This window comes from Diabrotica virgifera, chromosome 3 (assembly GCF_917563875.1).
Source record: "Diabrotica virgifera virgifera chromosome 3, PGI_DIABVI_V3a".
Taxonomy (NCBI): Eukaryota; Metazoa; Arthropoda; class Insecta; order Coleoptera; family Chrysomelidae; genus Diabrotica; species Diabrotica virgifera.
In genome coordinates, this window is record NC_065445.1 from 191,866,473 (window position 1) to 191,892,884 (window position 26,412).

The following is a 26,412-nucleotide window of genomic DNA, read 5'->3' on the forward strand; positions in this document are numbered from 1 at the left end:
TATTTATCGCCCGCCGATAATGCACCTAACGTAGACACAACACTGCCATTCCTTCAATCCAGACTTTTCTCTTTTGCAACTATGATTGATACGCCTAAAAGAAAAGCTTTAAGTGATGAACACTTTGAGGTATTGGTACTTACAAAGGCAAATTCAAAGGCACTTCACTTCTGACTTCGTCAGCAATTGGAATACTTTCTGTATTAGTACGTTTTTATTTTAATTTAATGTTTCCTTATAAGTTTATGTTCTAGTTTTATTATTCATAAGCAATAAATAATTTTTTGAGTACTTTCTGATTTCTTTCTCCATCATTTAATGTATTTTTATTATTATATATTACATTAAAAATACATGCACATCACATAGTTCTAATACTAATAATTTATGTCCTTCTTAAAAAAAGTATCCTTCAAAGTATTCTAGCAAGTATCCGAAAAAAATATCCGGATACTTGTATCCGAATACACTTTTAAATGAAAGTATTCGTACTTTTTTAAAAAGTATCCGGATACATTTTGAGTATCCGTATCCGGTATCCGGATACTTTTTTTCAGTATCCGACCCGACTCTGGGCTAAGGTAAAGCCGAAATAGGTATAAGCACATAGTAGAGTCCCTGTTCTGTAATCAAATCTGAATCATATTTACTTTCATTCAAAATACCAACAAGTTTTGTAAAATATTTATTTACATAATTTTTTAAATGTAAAAATAAACAAAAAACTTTCTACAACTAAAACGTGTATAAACTTCCTAACATATTATAAATAAATAAAACATTAATTTCTATAAATTAGACAAAAGAATCATAGCAATAATACCTGTGCTAAAATACAATTTTTTATTAAATAATTCGCTAATATATAACACTATTCAGGTGTCTCAACAAGATAAATTTTTAACCTTTTTAATCTTATAACAAAGATACCTACAATTTTTGTTAGGTTTTTTTCTTTTCTAAACTCACTTACTGAGTTGTTGATCTTGAATAATTATAGTACATCTATTATTATCGTCAAATATTTTGTATCAAACAGGCAAGATTCTTTAGTAACCATAATATTATAAATTAAGTAAAAATAGAGATCATCTAAAAGACATTTAAAGTAATAATAGTGTATAACAATACGATTGGAGTATAACTACATAATTTTTATCATTTTTTCTAATACAATCTACGTAATTTAGCAGCTTTTTGGAATACTGCATCAGTCTATGTCAAACTTAAAAATAAGTTAAAATACAGCAAATGCCATTTATGGTGAAGTTTCGTCGTGCAGGTTTTTAAGCTTGATTCACTCATTCTAGTGGCATTGCTTAAATAAATTATTGTCAGTCATTTAATTTTTAAGATACGCCATTGAATGAATGCCGAGCTGCCAATTGTTTCGCCTGTGGGTCAAGTTTGATTGTAACCTCATAATTGGCGTTTGCTTTAAAATTTTTTTTGGTCATGCATCAACTATACAGGGTGTGCAGAAACGAACACCGGACAAACCCGACAAACGAAAACCAGAGATTTCTCAGATAATTTTAAGATAATTTAATCCAATTCACCTTGTCCGAAAATGCTTCCTAAGGGAGATATAGCTCTTTAAAGAAGTCGTCTTGTAATTAGTTTTTTTAAATACCTCCAGAACGCTTACATTTAGAAAAACGAAAAATCGGTTTACGTATTTATCTTCCAGAGAAAAATCGATTCCATCAATTGCGAATTTATAGTATCGGTCATAGCCGTCCGTTTTGGATAGGACAGCGGTTATTTTATCGCATAACTTTTTTGTCTTTAATTTTTAAGCATTTTTGACACTAGACTATCAAATTATGAGGTATTTTAGTATTAAAAGTTACTCTTGCTTTAAGTCGGTAAAAACGTCGTTTTATTTTGAAAAAAATTTTCAATTTTTTTTTTCAAATTCAAAAAACAAAATGTTTTTAAATCAATTTTTCTAGAAAACGGTTAATCCTACCGACTTAAATCAAGAGTACCTTTTAGTATTAGAATATCTCACAATTTAATAATCCAGGGTCAGATATTGGTTAAAAAATAAAGACAAAAAAGTTATAAGACAAAATAACTGTTGCCGTACCCAAAACAGACGCCTATGACCGGTACTAGAAATTCGAAATTAATAGAATCGAAGAGCATCTTCAAAGAGCTCTAGCTCCCTTAGGAAGCATTTTCGGACTAGGTGAATTGGGCTAAATTGTCTTAAAATTATCTGAGGAATTTCCGGTCTTCATTTGTCGGAAGAGTTTCTGGACACCCGGTAGAATGAAATAAACATATTTGTTTATGTGAAAATATTCTAAAACAGTTGGAATTATTGTTACGGTTTATGGTATGTTTAACAAATAATATAGCCTACTTTGAACTGCTGTTTTGCATTCCTAAAGCCGTCCACTCATGATACTGCGGCGTCGTTCAATTCTGTCGAATTTGTGTGACCGTGCATCGAACAAAATCGTTACAATTCTACCACAGAGAGACTGGCCCGTCTGCTGCAATACTGCAGAATTGATATGACTATTTTGTCGAACGACACCGCAGTACCGTAAGTGACCGGCTTAAATAACTTTGTTTCTAATTGACTATAATACAAAAAAAAACGAAAAAAAAATGTTATATAGGTACTGATTATGATTTGTTTTAACTTGTTTGTTTCTTTATGTTTTAGACTACGGCTATATATTCTTTTAACGAATACATCGGTGTCTTATTTTGAGAATATTTTGTATTTTACAAAAGTGCGAATATGTTTAACATATTATTATCTTAATAAGTGATAACGTCAATTGTGATAGAATTAGAAAGTGAAAATAAGCGAGAAAAGATTCAGTCTAGTGCAATTCTCGTGATATCAGTTCGTCTATCTATTTGGCGTAATGCATGCTCATTATTTTCTTTTGTGACAGTCTAAAAAGCTTTTAATATTTACTAATATGTACACATCTCTAAAATTTTCAATATTCTACACACATCGTTCAATATACAGGGTGTCCCGAAAATATTGGTCATAAATTACACCATAGATTCTGAGGTCAAAAGAATGTTGATTGAACCTAACTTACCTTAGTACAAATGTGTACATAAAAAAAGTTATAGCCCTTTAAAGTTACAAAATGAAAATCAATTTTTTTCAATATTTCAAAAACTGTTAAAAGATTTTTTATTGAAAATAGGCATGTGGCATTCTTATGGCAGGAGCATCTTAGCAAAAAATTATAGTGAAATTTGTACACCCCATAAAAATTTGATGGGATTTTGTTCCCTTAAACCCCTCCCAAACTTTTCTGTACGTTCCAATTAAATATTTATTGTGGTACTAATAGTTAGACACTATATTTTAAAAAAAAATTTGCCTCTTAGTCTTTTTTCGATAAACCAGCTTTTATCGAGATCCGGCTTCTTTTTTAATATGTTTACATAAAAATTGTATGGGGGTTTCGTTCCTTTAAACCCCCCAAATAATTGTGTACGTTCCAATTAAACTTTTATTGCGGTACCATTACTTAAACACAGTGTTTTTAAAACTTTTTTGCCTCTTAGTATATTTTCATATTATAAAAATGTAAATTATAGATTTTTCAAATTATTACCAGTTCTCTATAATCGTACTTAACCATATACAAATAGGTGGTGGATTTGACAAATATTCAAAATATCTCGATAAAAACTGGCTTTTCGAGAAAGTACTAAGAGGCAAAAAATTTTAGAAACACTGTGTTTAACTAATAATACTTTAACAATAATTTAATACAAACATACACAAAAGTTTATGGGGGTTTAAGGGAAAAAACCCCCTTAAAATTTTTATGGGGTGCACAAATTTCACTATAATTTTTTGTTAAGATGTTCCTGCCATAAGAATGCCACACGTCTATTTTCAAAAAAAATCTGTAACAGTTTTTGAAATACTGAAAAAAATATTATTTTCATTTTGTAACTTCAAAGGGCTATAACTTTTTTTATGTGCATTTGTACTAAGGTAAGTTAGGTTCAATCAACATATTTTTGACCCTAGAATCAGCTTTATAATTTATGACCAATCTTTTCGGGACACCCTGTATAAGAAAGTATTGGAGACATTCTGAAACTTCGAGTATTATCTCAGTATACAAAACAGTAACCGATATATAAATAAGTTATTGATAGAAGAGATTCTACTCTGTAATCAAAACGCTAGCCACTTTAGATATTTAAAAATTATTTCAGATCATTTATAAATGACTATGTCATGCAGGTTTCAGCCTTTTACATTAGGATATAATTAACCAAAAGATTTAAGTGTGTTAACTATTAAAAATTGTATGATTAACAGCCTCTAAATTCTCAGACTTCATGGTGATGTTCACATGGCAACAGTCAACTTCCATGGGCAGTTTAAAATCCAAAACAACGAAAGTTATTGTCAGTGCAACTAAAGTTACCAGACAGACCCACCACAAATCGTTTTCTAGTTTCGTTTGTCTGATATTCCGCAAAATGAGAACGCCCAATAACAAGCCCACCACAGCACCACCTGCGTGGCTCAAGTAGCTGGTTTCATCTCCAACTTCAGTGTGACCAAATATCTTGTAGAATACATCAAAGACGACAACTACGCCGAAGAGGAGCACGTGGACTATTGGGTGCGTCCATTCCCTCCAATTCTGAAAATAAACATTAAAATATATCTACAATTAATTGAAAATGCAAAATTTCTAATAATAACCGAAATTAGTAAGGACTAGAAACGTATGGAGAACTCATGGAGATGCCTTTGTCCAGGAGTGGATGCAAATATACTGAAGAAGAAGAAGAAGAAAAAGAAACGTAAATGCTGTTCAATTTTTCACATGCTATTATATTTTTCACTGTATCAAATCCTACATTTTTAACCTACATAAATATTAAAAACTATTCCTTAAACCAGCCCGCAGTAATAATTCCTCCTTTATGAACTTTATTTAGGGCCTTACCCCACTCCTTTAGAAATACGACGTTCTGGAATAGAGAAAAACGAAAGATAAGTTTCTCTGCTTTCTCCTCTTGAAACACCCTCTGGTTTTGACTCTGGAAGAGAACATACACACAGTTCCTTCTCTTAGTACTAACTACTAGTACTAACCACTAATACCACAGTATAAAGAGGGACAGTAGAACATCTCTCCGAAAAATTGGAAGTAAAATCTTGAACCGCGCGAGCTTCTCAGTCGCTAGAGAACCACTCACGCATTGCCAGTCGCGTAGGAACGTACGGGTAAACAGTGCCATATTTTGCTTAAACTGAGTTAGTTTTGTGAATAATTGTTAGTATTGTGAAGTTGAACATGAGTAAAGTTCCAAGTGTTATTAGTCGGTGTTAAGCGAAAATGTACAAGAACAATTCAAAAAATTGTAACTAGAGTTTTTTCCGATTTCCCAAGGAAGCTGATAGGTACGTTATCATTTTGAATCTGTTTATTTAACCAACTTAACAGAATAGCATCATTATTGGAAATAGTAAAATGTTACGTGCAGTTTTCTAAATACTTCAGATACAATAATTGTGTTTACAAATAGGAAATATTTTCTAAAGATTTTTTGATATATTTTTATATATTTATGGAAGTTAATAATAGCCGGAAAATCTAGTGATGTCTAAATAGTAAGTAAATTTAATTTATTTTCAGAGCACGAAATTGGGCAATGTTGTGCCAGAGAGGAGATTTGTTAAACAAGAAAACAAACTTAAATTCGAACAGATTATGCAGTGTGCATTTTGAAAATACTACCTATGTTTGCAAATAAAACTCGGAACAGGTTAAGTAAAAACGCAGTCCCACGTTTATTTCCTTCAATAGAAACAAACTATAGAGTCCGAACCAACATTCGAATGTTGATCACGGTGAGTTTATATGTTTGAAAGCTGAAATTTACATGTAACCCTAACAGCTTCTGCTATTCTCTTTGTTATTTATATTGTTGACATACAAATTTGTTGCATTGTAGTATTGCAATAAATTATAGTTTGTTTACTATGTAAACAACTTTGTGTTATTAAAAACTCTTTTTAGTAATGTTTTCCACCTAGATGAGCTTTGGATTTGTTCGGATTTGAACAATTTGATTTATTATTTTCTTCACCGCATCTTTACGTCTATCTCTCTCCTACATTGAGCACTTATATGCCCAAACCTCAAGCACTTTAAACATTGGATGATTCTGGGTGTGTAATTTTCAGCCTCCAAACCGCGAACTATATACTTTATTAGAGACCACTAGTTTAATACGTATTCATACTACTACGCTTTGTTTTTAAACCACGAAAAGTAAACTAAAAAGTCTGATGCACACCCAAGCAAGTCAGAATTTGAAAATTCACCAAATACATATTCTTTCTTGGTTGATCATGTCGGCCTTCGATGATAATCCATAAATATTATATTATACTAATATGTCGCTAAATAGTTCTAAAACCAACTGTTTTTATATAAAAGTAGACTAAAAATCTAAAAACTAAAGGAATAATGCAGAAAACAAAAAATCGCCGATATAACCTAATTAGCCAATGAAATGCAAATAGTAACAAAATTTCATAAATGTCAATAGTGTCAAAATTTCATATCAGTGGAGTAAATTTGTCTGCCGTTGGACAAATTACAAACAAGCGTTACGACGCGGTATATTTGAATTACTCCCCCTGGTTAAAAACAGAGTATAGTAATGCCGTGAGAGCTTGGCAATTAACCGCCTTTTTATTTGACGTTTATATGACATGTACAATATATTAAAAACCATTGAGATTTAAAACTTGCGCAATATCGTTGATATTTTTAAGAAAATTAAATTGTAATATAAACGTTGAAATATAAACATTGAATTGTAATATTGTTTTTCATTTATTAGACCCTTTGTTTTTGTAATATTAACATTTAGGAATATCTGAACATTTAAAATATGGGAAGCCGTTTAGTACCACTGGAGAATTACCATTTGCGAACTTTGGCGATATCACTCACTCAGATCAAAGTGACGACATCGAATTAATTTTACTGTCAATCTTTATACTGTACTATTACCACGTGCTAAGATACCGCGAACCCCTCTGATTTCAGAACCCCTCTGATAATAAACGTTTATATCCTTGTGATATACACTGCGCGTCAGAAACAACTGACTGAAATTAAAACTAAACTGTAACCTTAGGATTTCTTACCATTCTGTTTTTTTATTCATTCGCTTATGTTGGATAATAAAAATGTTAGGTACTTTAACAACTAGCCATGTTCTTCATCAGTACAGGGTGTTTCTAAATAAGTGCGACAAACTTTAAGGGGTAATTCTACGTAAAAAAATAATGACCGTTTGCTTAATAAACATATGTACACAAATACTTTGTTTCCGAGATACGGGATTTTGAATTTTTTCTTACAAACTGACTCTTGCTCTAAAACCGATTGAGATATGAAAATAAAATTTGGTAGGTTTTAAGAGATAGTTATTGTGAATTTTTTGATATGCAATTAAGAATTTTATATGTACCATTGCCGTGCCTATGGGTAATATGACCCGTATGCACGCCAATGGTGAATAAAAAATTCTTAATTGTACGTCAAAAAATGCGCAATAACTTAAAACCTACCGAATTTCATTTGCATATCTCAACCGGTTTTAGAGCAATAAATAAATGGTCAACATCCCGTATCTCGGAAACGAAGCATTTTCGGACATATGTTTACCAAGCAAACGGTCATTATTTTTTCATGCAGAATTACCCCTTAAAGTTTGTCGCAATTATTTAGAACACCCTGCATTGATGATGACCATGGCTAGTTGTTAAAGTATCTAACTTTTTTATTATCCCACATAAGAGAATGAATTAAAAAACAATGTTAAGAAAACCTGAGGCTATAGTTGGGTTTTAATTTCAGTATTTTATAGATGCTAGAATATTCCACAGGGTGTTGCGAACTTTGAGAAAAAACACAGTTTGATTGGTACCCAGCAAACAGGTTTGAGCCCAGTTACGTGATGATTACGTTAAATTTACGGCAAATTTCAACGAATACGTAACTCGGTGCTTTATGACGGGAAAAAAACGTATTTCAGTGCCAAACCATTCACCTATATATAGGGCTTCCTTTATACATGTTTGACATTAGAATAATATAAAATCATAATGACGAATATAGTACATGTTTTTTATAATAGGTGTGAATGTCGGTTACATCGCAAAGGTACGTTTATTTTACGTAATAATCACGAAACAGAAATAACTTCCTTTGGTTAAATTTTGAGAAATATTTTGGAAAACATAATTTTACAACGGTGTTGGTTAAATACGTATCGCTTGAATTTTACTCACTGTATTTTATGGACGTCGAAAAATTAGATGTATTTCACGTAAAAGTAATGTAAATAATACCAATATTTAAACAAAAAGCTTATGATTTCGCTTTTAAAATCATTTAGCATAACTATTTCAATCCAACCTTGATTTTACGCTATTTTTGCTATTTTTGTCTTTAAAAATATCACAGGAGGTAAAATGATGTTGAGTCTAATTTTCAAATCGCGCGCGGTGATGACGTACTACCAAGCCTTTCTCCTCCTTTAAATACTATCACGTGACCACGGTACATGATTAACATAGTTGGTTCGAAAACTAAATTAATCGATTTATCGAATAATAGATACGTTTCGATAGGATTATTTTTTTATATTATTCTGGTATTGAAATAGATTTTTAGTAAGACCCAATTAGTAAATAGTAGAAGAAATTTAAAAACAAAAAGAAAATACGTAATACTAATTTAAAGTAGTTTAACTGTAATTTAAAAATAATCGATTTTTAAAATCGATGATCATAACCTGTAATATCAGCTTCTCACATTTCTCACAACAAAAAGTGAAAGTGAAACGTGAACAGCTTTATTTCCTTCGTTTTATTTTAGGCGGGTTTATTTATAATAATGTCTTTTGTATTAACGTTTACCTCACTGCTCGAGGGTTGAAGTGCCGATGATGCAATTAGAAAAAAACAAGAAAGTGTCGAAGTATCCTCCTAGAAATAAAAAGTGACCCGTGTTGTGTTTTGTGTTGGCAAATTTTTTAATGTGTCTTTAGGTCGGTACCATTTTTGGTTCATTATATTGTATAATAATTATACAAGACAAATGTTTTAAAGTTTCTAAATTCTACTAAATAAATACATTGTTAATACTTTATATTATGCTTGTTTTATTTATATCATATGAGGATAATAATTACATGATTCATAAGTTAATTAAGGTCGAATTATTTACGTGAACCGAGGACGTATCTTTCACGTGAATACTAATATATACATTCCCTAAAAGATACGTTAATCAACACGTATTTGCAACGTAAATTTCCCGAAACATTTTATTGCTATTTAAGGTAAATAACACGTCTATTGAAGACGAGTTATTCACGTAATTTAAATACGTATTTTCAATGTGACATTCCAACCAAATTTTCACGTGAAATTCAAGTAAGCAATTTACGTATATTGGTGACAAATGTACCCAAAATTCACGTAATTAACACGTCGGTCTGTTTGCTGGGTACACTCGGTACAAAATGAAAATTTACCTGTTTAGCAACAATATTATTACAGCGATATTGTTAAAGAATAAGGCTATAATAACATATTAAAAAATTACTTAAATTGGACAACAGGTTTAGGAAATTCGAGACATCAAAAATGACCAATTTTGTGAAGTGCCCGTTTTCTCTGACGCGCAGCATCTTTTAAAACGCAAACAGTGACGTATCTGCGAAAGACAAACAAACGAGACATCCTGGTTCTATCCGCGATAAACCACCGCTTGTGAAATCTGCATATGTGACGATTATGATCGATAATGAGTGAAATAACAGTTATATGGGTAAGCCTTTTTTTGAATTTGATTATGCTATTATCTATACATATAACATTAATGCTTGGTTACACCAACAAATCTTAAACTCCAGCTAAGCTCAGCTTATAGATAGGGCCGTTTTAAGTCTCACTTACGTTGAACCATAATTTTCGATTTTTATCTATGCAATCCACGTGGCAATCTATTGTGGCAAGCAGAAAATTAATCTAAGATTCCATAATACAACGCGAATGTTTCGTAAGCTGAGCTTAAGGCACGTCTTAAACTTATGATGTATTGGTGCAACCAGGCATTAATTAATCATTTAATCAATTAATCCCAATTCCTCCTACCTTAGTTATAAATTTATACTAAACGTTATTAAAATTAATATGTTCTGTTAAATCTATGTTTCATAATACATTTGGTTTGTATGTAACAACATTGTATTTTCATTTCTCTAACAATCTTCTTTTTAGCCCAATCAAAGAACTATCTGACCTCAAAAAAATAAAGGAAGGATGAAAATTTGGAAATAGGTAGTTGAAATTGTCTATTATTATATAAGAAAAAGTTTACAATTCTACATCACCCCCATTTTACAAAAATGGAGTGGAATACCCCCCTCTCGAAGGTGAAAAATATACATTCAAAATAAGTCCGGAATCATTGGATAAAATGACTAATTCTAGCAACTCTTGTTCTATAGAGTTTTTTCCCCAAGTCAATACTTTTTGAGTTATTTGCAAGTGAATTCATTGTTCATTTTTAACAGAAAAAACATGTTTTTGAGCGGTTTTTCGGAGATAACTCAAAAAGTAAGCATTTCAGGGAAAAAAATATTCCTAGCAAAAATATAGCTTATAAAAAATTGAAAAAAATGGTTTATGCTTGAGGTCTGTAGACTCCGTAGAAGCAGAGTTGCAGCTAATAAAAAGTAGGTTCTTCTTCATCAAATTCCAAATGGAATATTTCAATGTGAAATAACCCAAAAACGGAGCACTTCTCGGGGAAATTAATTTCAACTTTTTTAAAGAGTTTAAAAAAAGGTTTATTTTTGTTTTTTAAAAAAACTTGTAACATTAAAAGTAATTGAGTTACGCTCAAAATATTGTTGGTCCCTTTTATTTTTTGGTAAAAAAATCGCGGAAATCACCCCCTAATTAGCATCCCCCAATAAATTTTATCATTACCACTTCACAAGTTACTTTGCTTATGTTTTATTTATATGATCTGTAAGTTTCATCGGTTCAAAGTGCTTATTTTTGAAAAAGCTGTAGTTAAAATGCCTTGAACGAGTAACTAATCACAAGTTTAGGTTAGCCAAGTTTTTAACAGCCATAGTATAACCAATTTTTGTCTAACAAGAAAACAAAAAAGCAAAATATTCAGAAAAGTAAAACGTACATTTTATTACTCGTTAAGATTTTTGGTATTGCTAATCATTTTTAAGTTAATTCCATGAACAATTCCATTTTTTTTTCAAAAGAAAAAAAAAAGGTTTAATTTAAAACCCAATTTTTTAAGTAAAATTATCTTGTGAAGCGGTAACGAGTAATTTTATTTGGGAAGCTAATTAGGGGGTGATTTTCGCGATTTCTGTACCAAAAAACTTATTTTTAATGTTAGAAGTGTTTTTAAAAAACAAAAATAAACCTTTTTATAAACACTTTTAAAAAAGTTGTAATAAATTTTCCCCAAACAGTGCTCTGTTTTTTGGTTATTTCACATTGAAATATTCGATTTGGAATTTGACGAAGAAGAACCTACTTTTCATTAGCTACAACTCTGCTAGAAACCGCTCAAAAATATGTTTTTCTGTTAAAAATGAACATATTCACCTGCAAATAACTCGAAAAGTATTGACTTGGGGAAAAAACTCTATAGAACAAAAGTTGCTTAAAATTAGTCATTTTATCCAACTCCGGGCTTATTTTAAACGTATATTTTTTCACTCCCGAGAAAATATTTTTCACCCTGCATTTCCCAATTTTTATAAAATGGAGGGCATGTAGAATTGTAAACTTTTTCTTATATAATAATAGACAATTTCAACTACCTATTCCCAAATTTTCATCTTCCTTTATTTTTTTGGAAGTTTTCGTAAAATTTTATGTTCCCTGATCCGGCTATTTCTCTTGGTCCACAATATAAATAATTGCTAACAATTTTGCTGAACGAGCAGAGAAGGTTAGGTGTGATTGTTACTCGTTATTTTTTGTTTATGCATCTATTTTGGTTTTGACAGTGTTCATTTCATTGTCTCTCGAAGAAAGAAAAAGTGGCGCCCTTTTTGGCAACTTGTTTTTAACTTGTTTTCTTCGTTTTATTTATCGCTGTGTCTAGGTACACGCTAACGTGTACGCAAATAAAAAAGTTAGGTACACGCGAAACGTCATCAAGTCAGTGACGTCACTATTTAGCGTGCACTGTTACTGGTTTTTTGCATACACGCTAACTTGAGCCGAGTGTGTGCTGTGGTATAATAAATATACCGAGAGTGTCAGAGAGTCAGCGTGTTAGAATTTGTCTAATCACGTTGTAGACGGAGAGCTAGAGGCGAGAAATCATCGTCATAAGTAATATGGAGTTTGGCATGTGAAATATGTCTATTGTATATTGATAACTATGACCCCTTTCAGGCTGACACCTCAATGGATACAGGAAGTAGCAATAAGGGATGAAAATGGAAAGTTGGTGCAGTCATTAAATGTTTTCACCTTCTATTTTGTTAAACCTCCATCGATTTGCATGAAAATTGGTGAGTAGTTAGAGCATAACTCAAGAAACAAAACTGATATAGTGCCAACGTGCGCTTTTACCCTGGGGTGGATGCCACCCCCTCTCGGGGGTGAAAACTATTTTATTAAAAATAACCCCACTAATCGATAGAGGGACAAATTTTAAGCAAAATTTGTCACTTCTAATTATTAAAATAAATCAATACTTTTTGAGTTATTAAAGATCAAAGATTTGAATTTTTCGTGAAATAAATGCATGATGTAAAGCGGTTTTTCGTGAATAATTCAAAAACTGTAAGTTTTATCAAAATAATTATGATTACCAAAATTGAATATAATAAAAAATAAAAGAGATTTTTCATTTGAAAAACCTTTGAGAATTAATAAAAAGTGAGTTATAGGTGATGGAATGTATATTTTTTTCGGCTAGTACCCAAATCTAAGTATTCAAGCTCAAATAACGGGAAAACGGTACATTTTATAAAATATATTTACTGAACACTTGTCAAAGTACTCAAGAATACCTATCAAGTGAGCTCCAGATGAAGTTTATAACATCAAAGCTAAGCAAGTGATGATGAAAATAAGAGAACCCTTTCGAGTTTTTAGGAAAAAGTGAAAATTATAAAACATACGCTATTTATATATTTATTTTGAAATTTGTTAACAGAATAATTTTTAAAGGAATTTCGGGAATGAAGTTAGGATTATAATTTATTATCAAGTTCGTTTTATTACAATTTAAATATAACAAGTTAAAAATGCGAGCATTTTAATAACCAAAAACTTTGCTTTTTATGTATTTAAATTCCTAATATGGAAAATTGCTTTTATGAAAAGTTGTTTAGAATTAAAAATTATGTTTAATGTGCAATTATATCCTACTATTTAAATATTGTGAGCTATAAAGGCACTTTACTGAGCGAATTTCTTGAGCGAAATTCATATTTTTACACATCGACTAAAATCGATACAATTTTATATAATCTTATGTTTATGATTGCATCTTGGATTTTAGACCGTGCAGATCTTTTTATGAAGAATAATTTTTGTTCGTAAAATTAATAATAAAAGAGTTATAAATGAAAATGATGATTGGTAGGTATCTCTAATTTGAGAAAAAAATTAAATATTTTCTTTTTATTAGAAGAATGTAGATAATAGTTACATTATTATAATAATTATTAATTATTTAATTATAATAATAACAACTATTGCATATATTAGAACACAGTTTTTAATTCCAAACAATTTTTCGTAGTAACAATAATTTACAACGGTGTGAAAAAAAGGTACTTTAATCTTGAGCGAAATTCATATTTTTTAAAATACCTCCTATAATATAGATAAAATTTGCTACCTGATGATTGGATCGTAGGTTTTAGACGATGCAGAACTTTTTATGAATTTAGAATTATAACTTTATTTCGTAAAATAAAAAATAAAAAAGTGTCCCATAATATATGTGTCCAACTTAAGTAGACACACTGTATATTATACAATATAATATACATAATACATAAATCATTGGGTAGACAGCACCAAAAATTTGTAACCTGCCATTTAACATTACTTACATTAAAATTAATAATTAATATTTATTTATTTGATATTTCAATTCTTTTACAGTTTATATGAAGTAATATATTTTTGAAATAATATGAAATTTTCAGTAGTAATTGCAAGAGCTCTGAAATTATTGAATTTCTCTCGAGTGACACTTTGACAGTTTTAATTTCACGAGCCGAAGGCGAGTGAAATTATGTCAAAGTGTCACGAGAGCAAAAATTCTATATTAATTTCAGAGGTCGAGTTCAATTTGTTGCGATTATTTCATGAATAAAACTGTTCAAAACCAAAATTTTATTGTAATTTATTTATGTAAGTACCATTAAACACACAGTTTTTATAAATATTTGACGATTGAATGTCATTACTTTTATAATTTTTAAAACATTAATTGTCATTAATGTCACTGAATGTATTTTTTCGTAGCAACGAAGGGCATCTGACGTAATATACTTAACGACGGGAGATTATCAAAAATTATCGATTTAATTCAGATTTCTGTAGCTTTCTATTGGTCAGAATCTCCTATGAATGAAATAATCATTAACATTTTTAAGTACAGTGTCTCCATTGTAGAATTATCTCGCTATTTAAAATTGCTAAAAAATCATAAATTGCTGTCCCGAGATGCAACTTGTCTTTGAGGTCGGTTATCTCGAAGATGGTGTGAGATATCGAAATGCCGTTTAAAGATTTGGATTCAGGAGACAAAACTACATTGACATCGGTACATAAGCTCCAGATATTGCAGGGGTGGCAACGCAGAAACGAACGAACGGACTTTGCGAATTTATAAACGAAATCAAAATTTTCGTTGAAAATACTATTTATTTTTCACTTTCGCTGTCACATTCACTAAAATCGCTATCATAATTATTTTCATCACTTTGGCTATTATGAATGTCATCATCAGCTTGCTCATCATCCATCTCATCGTTTGTTTCATTCTCAAAAATAATATCTCTAACAATCTCTGGCATTTGAGGCCCTTCAAACTATTTGAATTTATATGTGTTATCTTCAGCAAGTTCCCAACCATTTTGTTCAATAATCAAATCTGTTGGATTTTTTTTATAGGCGTTCAACCAAATACTTGTAATGTATCGTGCTCGTAAGAGATGTTGATATAGCTCAGACTGAGATGGATATAATCAATACAAACGCCGACTCCGAAATGACAGTAGCAAGTACCTATAAAATAGCGTCAATTTAAGAGCACATGCGTGAAGTTACGAATGATAAAAAGAACATATTATTATTAATTAAATGTATGTTACTAAAATATTCTTTTTATATTATTTCGATATTTAATTGAATATTTTCTATCGACATAAACTTAGTGGCAGCTGCCCCCTCCCCTTCAGTTTTTACAGTACTTTTGTACTATAATTCTCGTTAAAAAGGCACGTTATCTTGTTTATTCAGCGGTTGTGTTCCCTTGCCCCCCACTTTTTTTGGTCTAGAACCGCCCCTGTATAAACTGAATATATACAGAAACTGAGGGTGTCCAATAATGGGCACATTTGACATAATATTCAAATACATTTTTGCTATATTTTATATAAATGTCTTAAAACAATTTTAAAAACTTATATAAATAATATAATAATTAGGCTCCAAATTTTTGGAGCCTAAACTTTGAAAAATGTTTGTAGCATAATGTTTAATGGTATCAACTTTTCCGGGAGCTCATTTGATACATATTTCTAAGTACTTTGACAAGTGTTCAGTAAATATATTTTATAAAATGCACCGTTTTCCCGTTATTTGATCGAATACATAGATTTGGGTACTAGCCGAAAAAAAATATACATTCCATCACCTATAACTCACTTTTTATTAATTCTCAAAGGTTTTTCGAATAAGAAATCTCTTTAATTTTTTATTATCTTCAATTTTGGTACCGTAATTTGGGGTAACTTGAGACGATGGGGTTACTTGAGACAATTTGGAGACACTATTATTTTTCGTCGATTTGGCATCCCGGTTAACATTGTTAGTGTTGTTTTGATAGCAAAAGGTAGCAAACGTGTGGTTGTTGACCGTTAGTAATTAAATTCTTTTGTCTTATCTAAGGTAAGTTGATAATTTTTTAATAAACGTCAACTTTAAAACTGCCAAATTTCATATAGTACATAACTTATACAATAATTATATGACTAATATCCGAAAACAATCAATTGTTCTAGAAAACGTAACCTCTAATATTAATATTGGTGTGCCGTAAATTTCATTGCGGCGTTGCGAAGTTTATGGCTGCTATAAAATATGAATTCGCAGCCTGACCTTGGTTGGTCAACTTGAGACAACTGTCTCAAGTTACCCCACCACAAATTAGATACTGTAAAAACTAGTTTCTAACCTACCTACTTACCTACCTACCTACTTACCTATCTACTTACCATTTTTTCATTATTGTTTCAGGCTCAGGTATGGTTCGAACCCAAAAAAGAATTTTGGGATCTAGAAAATACCGAAATTTCTCGGAGGAGCAACTTCATAAAGCAGTGGAAGCTGTTAGGTCCGGGATTTCTTTGAGGAAAGCCGAAGAAAATTTGGAATACCACGATGTTCTATAAATAGAGCAATAAATGGAAAGAACGCAGGAAAGGTCGGTAGACGATTTGTTTTAAACGAAGTTGACCAAAATGCTTTAGTAATGTGTCTATGTTCAGCTGGGGATTGGGGCTTTCCTCTCACACTATACGATATTAGACTCATTGTCAAAGCATTCCTCGGCCGTTCTGGAAGAAATGAACATAGATTTAAAAACAACATGCCAGGTAGAGATTTTGTCATGTCTTTCTTGAAGCATCACCAGAACACTTTGAGTAATAAAATGTGCCAAAACATAAAGAGATCTCGAGCCAAAGTCGACCATAACGCCATAAATATTTACTTTGATGAGTTAAATCAGTCAATGGAGGGAGTTCTTTCTCATTCTGTCATTAATTATGATGAAACAAATATGATAGACGATCCTGGTCGTAAAAAAGTTGTTGTTAGAAGAGGGTGTCGACATCCTGAAAGGATTATTGATTTTTCTAAGTCAAGTACGTCTGTAATGTTTGCCGCTGCCGGAGACGGGACACTTCTCCCTCCATATGTAACATACAAAGCTGAGAATCTTTATAATACCTGGACCGAACATGGCCCTAAGGGGACAGTTTATAATAGAAGTAAGAGTGGGTGGTTCACTTTGGAGATATTCGAAGATAGGTATCGAAAAATTGCCTTGCCTTATTTCTCGAAGCAAGATAAAGAAGAGAAAAAAGTAATGATTGGGGATAATTTGGCGAGCCATATATCCCCATATATAATAGAGGAATGTAAAAAAAAACAACATAATCTTCATCCTACTTCCCCCAAATAGCACTGCACTTACTCAGCCGTTAGATGTCGCATTTTTCCGCCCACTTAAAATTAAGTGGCGTGAAACTTTAGATTCTTGGAAAACAAAAAATGGTGGAACTGTGCCAAAATATACATTTCCTCGTTTATTAAAAAAATATCTGGAGGCAATGGGAGAGAAAAATCTTTCACAAAACGTAATAAGTGGATTTAAAGGAGCAGGATTAATTCCACTAAATCGAGGAGAGGTCTTGAAGAGGCTTCCAAGTAAACAGGCAGTACAGGATGGCAAAGAAAGTGAGAGTACCGTTGCCTGGGTAACTACATTTCAAGAATATTTAGAAGAATGTAGAAGGAAAGAGACAGATGGTTTAAGAAAACAAAAGAAAAGGAAATTGAATGTTCCTGCTGGTAGAGGAATCTGTGAAGAGGATATAGTAATTTTGGAAGACAAACCAAAGCCAGAAAAAAGAAAAGAAGCCAATTAATGGAAAAAATAAAGGAAAACCATCATCCAGTAAGAAAAGGCAAAAGACAAGTAAAGTAATTATGTGTAGTGAAAGTGACGAAGACAGTTGAAATGAGGTTGTATTTGACGACAGTTCAGATGATGACTGGGATTAATTTCAAGCAAAACAGATTGACAATATTGAAGACAATATTACTGAAGAGACTAATGACCAGGATAATATTTACTCTCATCCGGAAAAACACCCTCTGCAGCAAATAACGGCAATAATTAAACAAGTTGGATGCTTTGTCATAGTTAGTTACGACTCAAATTTTTATCATGGGGTAATTGAAAAGATTGACAGTAAAGGCGCAATAATAAGTGCAATGACAAAGACTTCACGGGAAAACTGGAAATGGCCCAAACCTAAGGATGAACTGTATTATTGCTGGCAGGACATTGTAGGTGGTATTAAACCGCCTAAAGCCCTAAATAATAGAGGTATTTTTCAGTACCCGAACTAAAATTGCTGTAATTAATTGTTTTTAAATAAAAGTTTTGAGCTCTCTGTCTTTTTTATTAACCCAAAAAAATATTCTGAATGTCTCAATTTAACAAAACATTTTATAATTATATTTTCGGTGTCCCAAGTTACTCTATCAAGGCGTAATTTGAGTCACTTGTTGAATTTATACGGCTGTCTCAAGTTACCCCATTCTAGTGTGTAACTTGAGACAGACATAAAAAAATTGAAAAAAACTACTTACGACAAAATAAACAGAAATATTCTATAAACATATCATAGTTACCTATGCGACTAATGTTTTCAAATAGTTTTTGAACATTAATTTTTTCTCGGTATGTAATAAACTTCAGGTTTAAGTTAAAGAGTGTCTCAAGTTACCCCAAATTACGGTAATCATAACTATTTTGATAAAACTTACAGTTTTTGAATTATTTACGAAAAACCGCTTTACATCATGCATTTATTTCACGAAAAATTCAAATCTTTGATCTTTAATAACTCAAAAAGTATCGATTTATTTTAATAATTAGAGGTAATAAATTTTGCTTAAAATTTGTCCCTCTATAGATTAGTGGGGTTATTTTCAATAAAATTGTTTTCACCTCTGAGAAGGGGTGGCATCCACCCCCAGGGTAAAAGCGCACGTTGGCACCATATCAGTTTTATTTCTTGAGGTATGCTCTAACTACTCACCCATTTTCATGTAAATCGATGGAGGTTTAACAAAATAGGAGGTGAAAACCTGTAATGACTGCGTTAACTTTCCCCTTTCATCCCTTATTGCTACTCCCTGTATCCACTGAGGTGTCAGCCTGAAAGGGGTCATAATTATCAACATACAATAGACACATTTCACATGCCAAAGTCCATATTACTTATGACGATGATTTCTCGCCTCTAGCTCTTAGACTATTGTGTTTACAGTTTAATATTGATTAGTAAAGAGATTTCTTATTTTTTATTTGTTTAGTGTTTGTTTTTAAATTAATTAAGGAGTGTGCACAATTATTTAGTTCTTTTAATGAGTTTAACAACATTTTAAAACAGTATGAAAAAGATACGAGACTATAAATTAATATATATTTAATAATATGTAATAACTTACGTTTAAAAATTATTTTAACAATATTTTGTACATGTCATGTCATCTAAACACATATTTATTTTGCTAACCCGAATATATACTTTTATATAGATTTACATTGATTTATTACAATTAAGTTTGAAACATCTGAATAGTTTTGCTTCCCTTCCCTTAATAACAAATATTTTTCTAATATTGAATGGGTTGCATATGTGAGTCCATATTAAATGTAGTAATGAGACACAGACTTACTCACAATCATTTAATTATACTTTGACGACCGGTTTCGATCTCTACATTATTCAGATCATCTTCAGGTCGGCGTTATAAGTAGTTAAATGATGCCGATACAAGGGATGCGTTGCCAGTTCGTTGATAACATGTTTATACGTCCAACTTATGCTAATTGGTTAGCTGGGAGAGGTACAGGGCAAACAGACATGTTACGTAGGTCAAAACAGTAATTTTTTTTGAAATTTGAATGGATCCTGAAGGAAGATGTGTGCTGAGAAACAGAGGATGTTGTGTTAGAAAGGAGAAAGACAACGTTCGAGTGGGTGTGTTTTATGAAGGAAGATGTGTGCTGAGAAACAGAGGATGTTGTGTTAGAAAGGAGAAAGACAACGTTCGAGTGGGTGTGTTTTAAATGTAGCCAAGTTTGAAATCACTTTATTGTAAACACTTGTACTAATGTGATGGTCTTTGCTCGTTGACGTTTTGCGATATGGGCAGAGGTCAAAGTATGGGAAATGACAAATAGGAAAAAATTTTTAATTAAATTAAATTAAAATGTCTTGTTTGACCGGGAACAAGACATTTTAATTTAACTTAATTAAAAATTTTTTCCTATTTGTCATTTCCCATACTTTGACCTCTGCCCATATCGCAAAACATCAACTAGCAAAGACCATCACATTAGTACAAGTGTCTACAATAAAGTGATTTCAAACTTGGCTACATTTAAAACACACCCACTCGAACGTTGTCTTTCTCCTTTCTAACACAACATCCTCTGTTTCTCAGCACACATCTTCCTTCAGGATCCATTCAAATTTCAAAAAATTTACTATGCTTTGACCTACGTAACATATCTGTTTGCCCTGTACCTCTCCCAGCTAACCAATTAGCATAAGTTGGACGTATCAGGCGCGGATCCAAGGGGGGTCAATGGGGGCAATTGCCCCCTCCTTGAGACCTCGCCTGGTGTCTACTGACAGTTTTTTTTTAAGAAAGAGATAATTACGATTGAAAATAAATAGTGAGTTTTGTGTCCTGTTGATAACTGAATAACTGAAACATAACACAGAATTCCGTGGAATTGAAGATTATTAAAAGTCTTTAGAACATAATAAATGAAAAATTCTCACAATAAATCTGTTTATTACCATCTAATGCCAGAGACCAGATATCAATAGTAATTTGTAATACGCCAGTGACGAGAAAAATTTTATTTCATTGCCCCCACCTTGCCAGGTTGCTGGATCCGCCGTTGGGACGTATAAACATGTTATCAACGAACTGGCAACGCATCCCTTGTATCGGCATCATTTAACTACTTGTAACGCCGACCTGAAGATGATCTGAACAATGTAGAGATCGAAACCGGTCGTCAAAGTATAATTAAATGATTGTGAGTAAGTCTGTGTTTCATTACTATATTTAAATATTTTTCTATCAAACAAATACTTACCCCCGATTACATACTAAAGTTAGAGGATGCTTTAATCAATAGCGCTCTTCATCGATTGTCATTTGTTTCGAACTTCTGTCAAATGTTGTATAATCTCTGTATAATGTTAATATACACGGTTTATACGACATATGACAGAAGCTCGAAACAAATGTCTGTGAATGAAAAGCCTTATTGGTTAAAGCCTCCTTTAATTTAAGTCTCCTTTAACTTTATTATGAAATCGGGCGTAAACATATCAAAATAGCGTGTACCAAATATACATAGAGTCACTGCGCACAATAATGACGTCACTGTCTTGATGAAGTTTAACTCGCGTGTACCTAATGTTTTTTATTTGCGTACACGTTAGCGAGTAAGAAGACGTGTTTTTTTATTCAGTATATCTGGTTTAGCTCTAGTACCTGCTATCTTATATTTTTTCTCTTTTTCTCCAATTTGATTTTTGTTTATGTACTAATAAAAGTGTTCCAGACCCCACATCTCTTCCGATTCTGAACAAAACTGCCTTTGTTTTTTGTGTTACACATATTAGTGTTACCATATGTAACACTTTTTTTTTAAATACGTATATTTCTCTTCTTGGACCTATATCCTGGTACTTAACTACTATTCTATATTCCCCATAAGGAATTTGCCTTGTTAATCTTCTGAATACTTACCAAAATGACTGCAGCAATGTGAGCAGTGAAGAATGAGAACACTCCACCACTTCCGCCAACCAAAGTTGATGATCTATCAAGAACAGAATGAGCTAAACAGCCTCCCAAAGCTCCTGCCACGTATATCACGACAACCCTCCAACTGTGGACCATCTCTAAACGTACTCCAATGAGAATCTGTATGACGATATTACCGTACAGATGCATGTTGCTAAAAAAGAAAAATACGTAAGTTAATTGGTATACAAAATAATAGGTTAATGATGTATTTAGATATCCAGATATTAGTGTTGGAAAATTCTCGAGAATGAAAAATCGGAGAATATTCTCGAGAATATTCTCGATATGGAGAATTTTTTGAGAATGAAGCCCATGACGCACTTAAAAATATTGTTGAAGATGAAAAATAGGGTTTTAAAAATCATGATCTTATATACAAAATTATGAGACGAAACAACAGTGTTCCTTGCGTATAAAAAATACAAAAACAACTGAAAACACAAAATTTATTTGATAAAAAAATGAAATTTTTTTCTTAACATCAAATAATCGATGTGGTATGATAAAAGATGAGACCTCAGATTTAGAATCTATTTCTATCATTAGCTCATCCTATAGTTTGTTTTTTAAACCAAGAGGAGTGATTCAAATTTGCCGCATTGTAATCCTTGTTTGTAATTGGTCCAACCTCAGGCAAGTTTACTCCACTGTTAAAAAATTTTGACACTAATGACATTTATCAAGTTTTGACACTGGCATTTCATAGGTTAATTCAGTTATATCAGCGGTTTGTTGTGTTTTCTGTGTTATTTCTTTAATTTTTAGATTTTGAGTCTAATTTGATATAAAAAGCAGTTGTTTTTAAAACTCTTCAGCGACGTATTAATATAATATAATATTTATGGATTACCGTTGAGGGCCGACATGATCAGCAAAAAAAGAAGATGTATTTGGTTATTTTTCTAGCGATTTTCTTGGGTGTGAATCTGTCTTTTTAGTTTACTCCTCCTGATTAAAAAATAAACCATAATCATCTACAATATGCATTTCAATGTACTGATGAGTTGTGGGATTTTGTTTTTCACGAGTGGCCAGCTCAGTCATGGATTGGTCTACGTCTAACAATTTTAAATGGTGAGCAATAAAAGTTACCTTACGAGCCCGTTCAGCAGTGAGCCGGTTTATTTTAGAGGAGTGGATAAAAAACCATAAATACTGAAACTTCTTTCAGTCGCTGCACTGGACGAAGGCATGCTTAATATATCAACTACTATTTTAGTTAATTTTGTTCCGCAACATGTACCTTTTCACCATATGATTAAGTCTAGTTTTTCAATTGATTTTACAACATATGGTTTTCCAAAAAATCCTTCCTTAAACCGATAAAGTGCCAAATCTGCCATTATTTCAGCTGACTCATCACCATATTTTAAAGTTGCTAAATTATCTACAAACTCAGTTTCCTCAACTTGTTCTTCTCTGCTTAAATGAACACCATTCTAAATATTTCCACGTTAATATTGCACCAAAACAATAAATATTGACACTGTAAACACCCTTGCTAGTGGTTCATGGGATTGGCAAAAACAATATACCTACATATTTTTTAAATTATAATAATTTGACCCGTATTTAGTTTTTATTTTTGTTTCGGTTTTTGAAAATATAGAAAATTTTGCTGAGAATATTCTCGAGAGAATTTTATGGCCGAGAATATTCTCGAGAATATTCTCGTTCTCGGGAATATTCTCTTGAAAATATTCTCTTCTAACATCACTACCAGATATAAAGCCGATCTTAAATACTTACTAAAAAGAATTTACCTTCTACATATATACGCTTTCGTAAACCCTTAAAGGTCAGTGTGACGATATTTCGTACATGAGTAATAAACCGACGACTAGGGAAATTAATCAGGACAGAAGTCACGTTTATTTCTATTCAGCACATCGGACGGTAAACGAGTGATAACCACATTCAGCACATCTAGACGTTGCCTTGGGTGGGATGGGGATTTATCGATTTCGTTCATTTCGCCAAATCTACGGGCTTCGGAACACGTTCAGCTCACCTGTGCCGATGGGGAAGTAGTTATTCTCCGTTCAACGCACCGAGAATGACTACTAATGGATTTCTGTTTATTCTTTTATACTGCCAGTGACGGTATAAGAAAACGATCTGTTGAATGCATAGGCTTACTCTAGACCTAGACGATGAGAGTATATTATCGTCACACGTTTATAAAATACTAATGAAAACGTAAGGTATTGGCAATGCAGGGAGCACCGATAGTACAGTGATCGTCGTGTTAGTACGTATGATTCATATCCACAGATTTCTGTATCTGGTCAGTTCAATTAATTCCTTCATTAGTATCTTGCAAATTCCTGTGATTGCAAAATGATTAGTCTATGCATGGAGAATTCAAGAGGTACTTAAACCTTGTCCTCGTTCGCTCGCTGGACCTTTTTCGGTTCTTGCCCGGTAGTTTGCAAAAATAAGAGGAGCTCGAGGATGTTAAGTCACTACTCCAAGTGTCCCGCATGTCGGAATAAGGCTAATAAAACCTAGGTACTGACTGATACTCAAAGTTAAACCGTTCTTAGCTTCCACTCGGAAATGCTCACCTCACAGAATTAGCGACCACTATCGAGCACAAAAAGCCCTCTTTCACGACAAGTATTCACGGATCTGGGATAAGATTTCTGATCGTTATCATCATGATCTTCTTTGGCTTCACAATCATTTGTAAATGCCGACCTGCTCTAAGATTCGTCGCCATTCTGTTCGGTTTCTGCCGACCTGTTGCCATCTTCTGATTTTTAATATTCCAAGTCGGTCTCAACTCCACCTAACCACCTTATTCGCGGTTGGCCTCTGGTTCTTCTTCCTACAGATGTTCATGTGGTTAGATTTTTAGCAGTAATGTTGTCTGGCAAAGATAGTCATAGGCCAGAGTGCATGATTTCGAATCTCGGCACCAACAAAGACATTTTGGTTTTTAAAAATGATACGAGTCGTTCATCGTACTTCGGAGGGTACGTTAAGCCATCGGTCCCCCTGGCCTAGTGTACATCGACACTGGTTACTTGAAACAGGGTTAAAGATGCAATTGGCGACGGAACAGTCCGAAAGGATCTCCTCGGCAAAAATACCATACGATATTACACTTATAGGCCACGAGAAGAAGCACTACCGAGCAGAGGACGACCACCAACCAGATGGGCTGACGATCTGAAGCGTATTGTCGGCAACTGGATGCAAGCCGCACAAAACAGAGAAAGATGGAAAGAGCTGAGGGAGACTTATGTCCAGCAGTGGACGCGTACGGGTATGGGTTGATGATGATTACACTTATTATGGTCCAGTCCATCTAAGTCGTTATGTTTTAATCAACGTTATGATGTCTGGTTCATTAAAGAGTTGGTATAAATCGAAGTTATAGCTTTAAAGTTTACAGCACCAAACATTTTGCGGAGTATTTTACGCTCGAGTATTCGAAAAGTTTTGACCCTTCAGAGTTAGAGTCTATGTTTCTGCTCCATCATATGTAACGGTCAGCGTCAGGAATGTTTTGTGATCTGATAATTATGGTATGATATATTATTTCAATCTAAATTGTACTTACTCGGCATGCAACAGCAAATAGGTGATGTATCTATAAACTTGCCTCTTCTTACATGGATGGAATCGTAATGCATTAGACAACACATTGGCCCTTTTAGACGTCGAATTTGCGTAGAAACACATTATTTGAATGATGGATAATACAGCCATTCCAAGAATATTCTCTTTACATTTGAACTCTCGTTCGTAGGCTCCAGTAAAGGTGATGGTCCGCTGTAGCCGCGGTGTCTTTCTGTCTTTGAGAGGGAGGACAACGAATTTTAATATTCTAAAATATAAAATAATTATGCTATTTGCTTTTAAGACTTTTATTGGTAAAAATAACAATGATTCGCAACAGTTTTTTATTTGCGTTTATAATTTTTCACAATACCGTAGATTTGTGGTAGGTTATTTGTATTTTATGCTTTATATTTTTATTCTAGATGTCCAAACCGTTGATATCAGTCGTATATAAGACTGAAACGTTGCAAACTGAAAGTTGCGGAAACGTTAAACATGACAAGGAGAAAAGTGCAAAAGATCCGTGTGGCTCAAAGGGCAATGGAGCGTGCTATGGTGGGCGTTTCACTACGAGCTCCCAAGCTGCCTGCTACGACGAAGATCAGGAGTGGCTGATGCACTAGAGAGAAAAGCAACACTGAAATGGAACTGGGCAGGCGCCACTCACGTGGCTCGAATGACAGAAAACAGATGGACAAAGCGGATACTGGAATGGAGACCAAGAGATGATGCCTACCGAAGCAGAGATCGCCTACCAACACGTTGGACTGATAATCTAAAGCGTTGTCATAGGACTTATATGCAAGAGGGACAAGATCGAGATAGATGGAAAACTATGAGAAAATATATGTCCATCA

The 26,412-nt window shown here is 32.7% G+C and overlaps 1 protein-coding gene across 1 annotated transcript in view; it reads right to left on the minus strand.

Annotated features, from left to right (window-relative positions):
• Nucleotides 1–681: 681 nt before the first annotated feature.
• Nucleotides 682–26,412, minus strand: part of LOC126881487 (rhomboid-related protein 3-like) — a 78,534-nt gene continuing 52,803 nt past the window's right edge. The window contains exons 3-5 of the mRNA XM_050645772.1: nt 25,554–25,820; nt 21,926–22,136; nt 682–4,655 (exon numbers count right to left, since the gene is read on the minus strand). Coding sequence (XP_050501729.1) covers nt 4,296–4,655; nt 21,926–22,136; nt 25,554–25,820 — 838 coding nt within the window. The 3' untranslated portion in view covers nt 682–4,295. The remainder of the gene's footprint in view (nt 4,656–21,925; nt 22,137–25,553; nt 25,821–26,412) is intronic.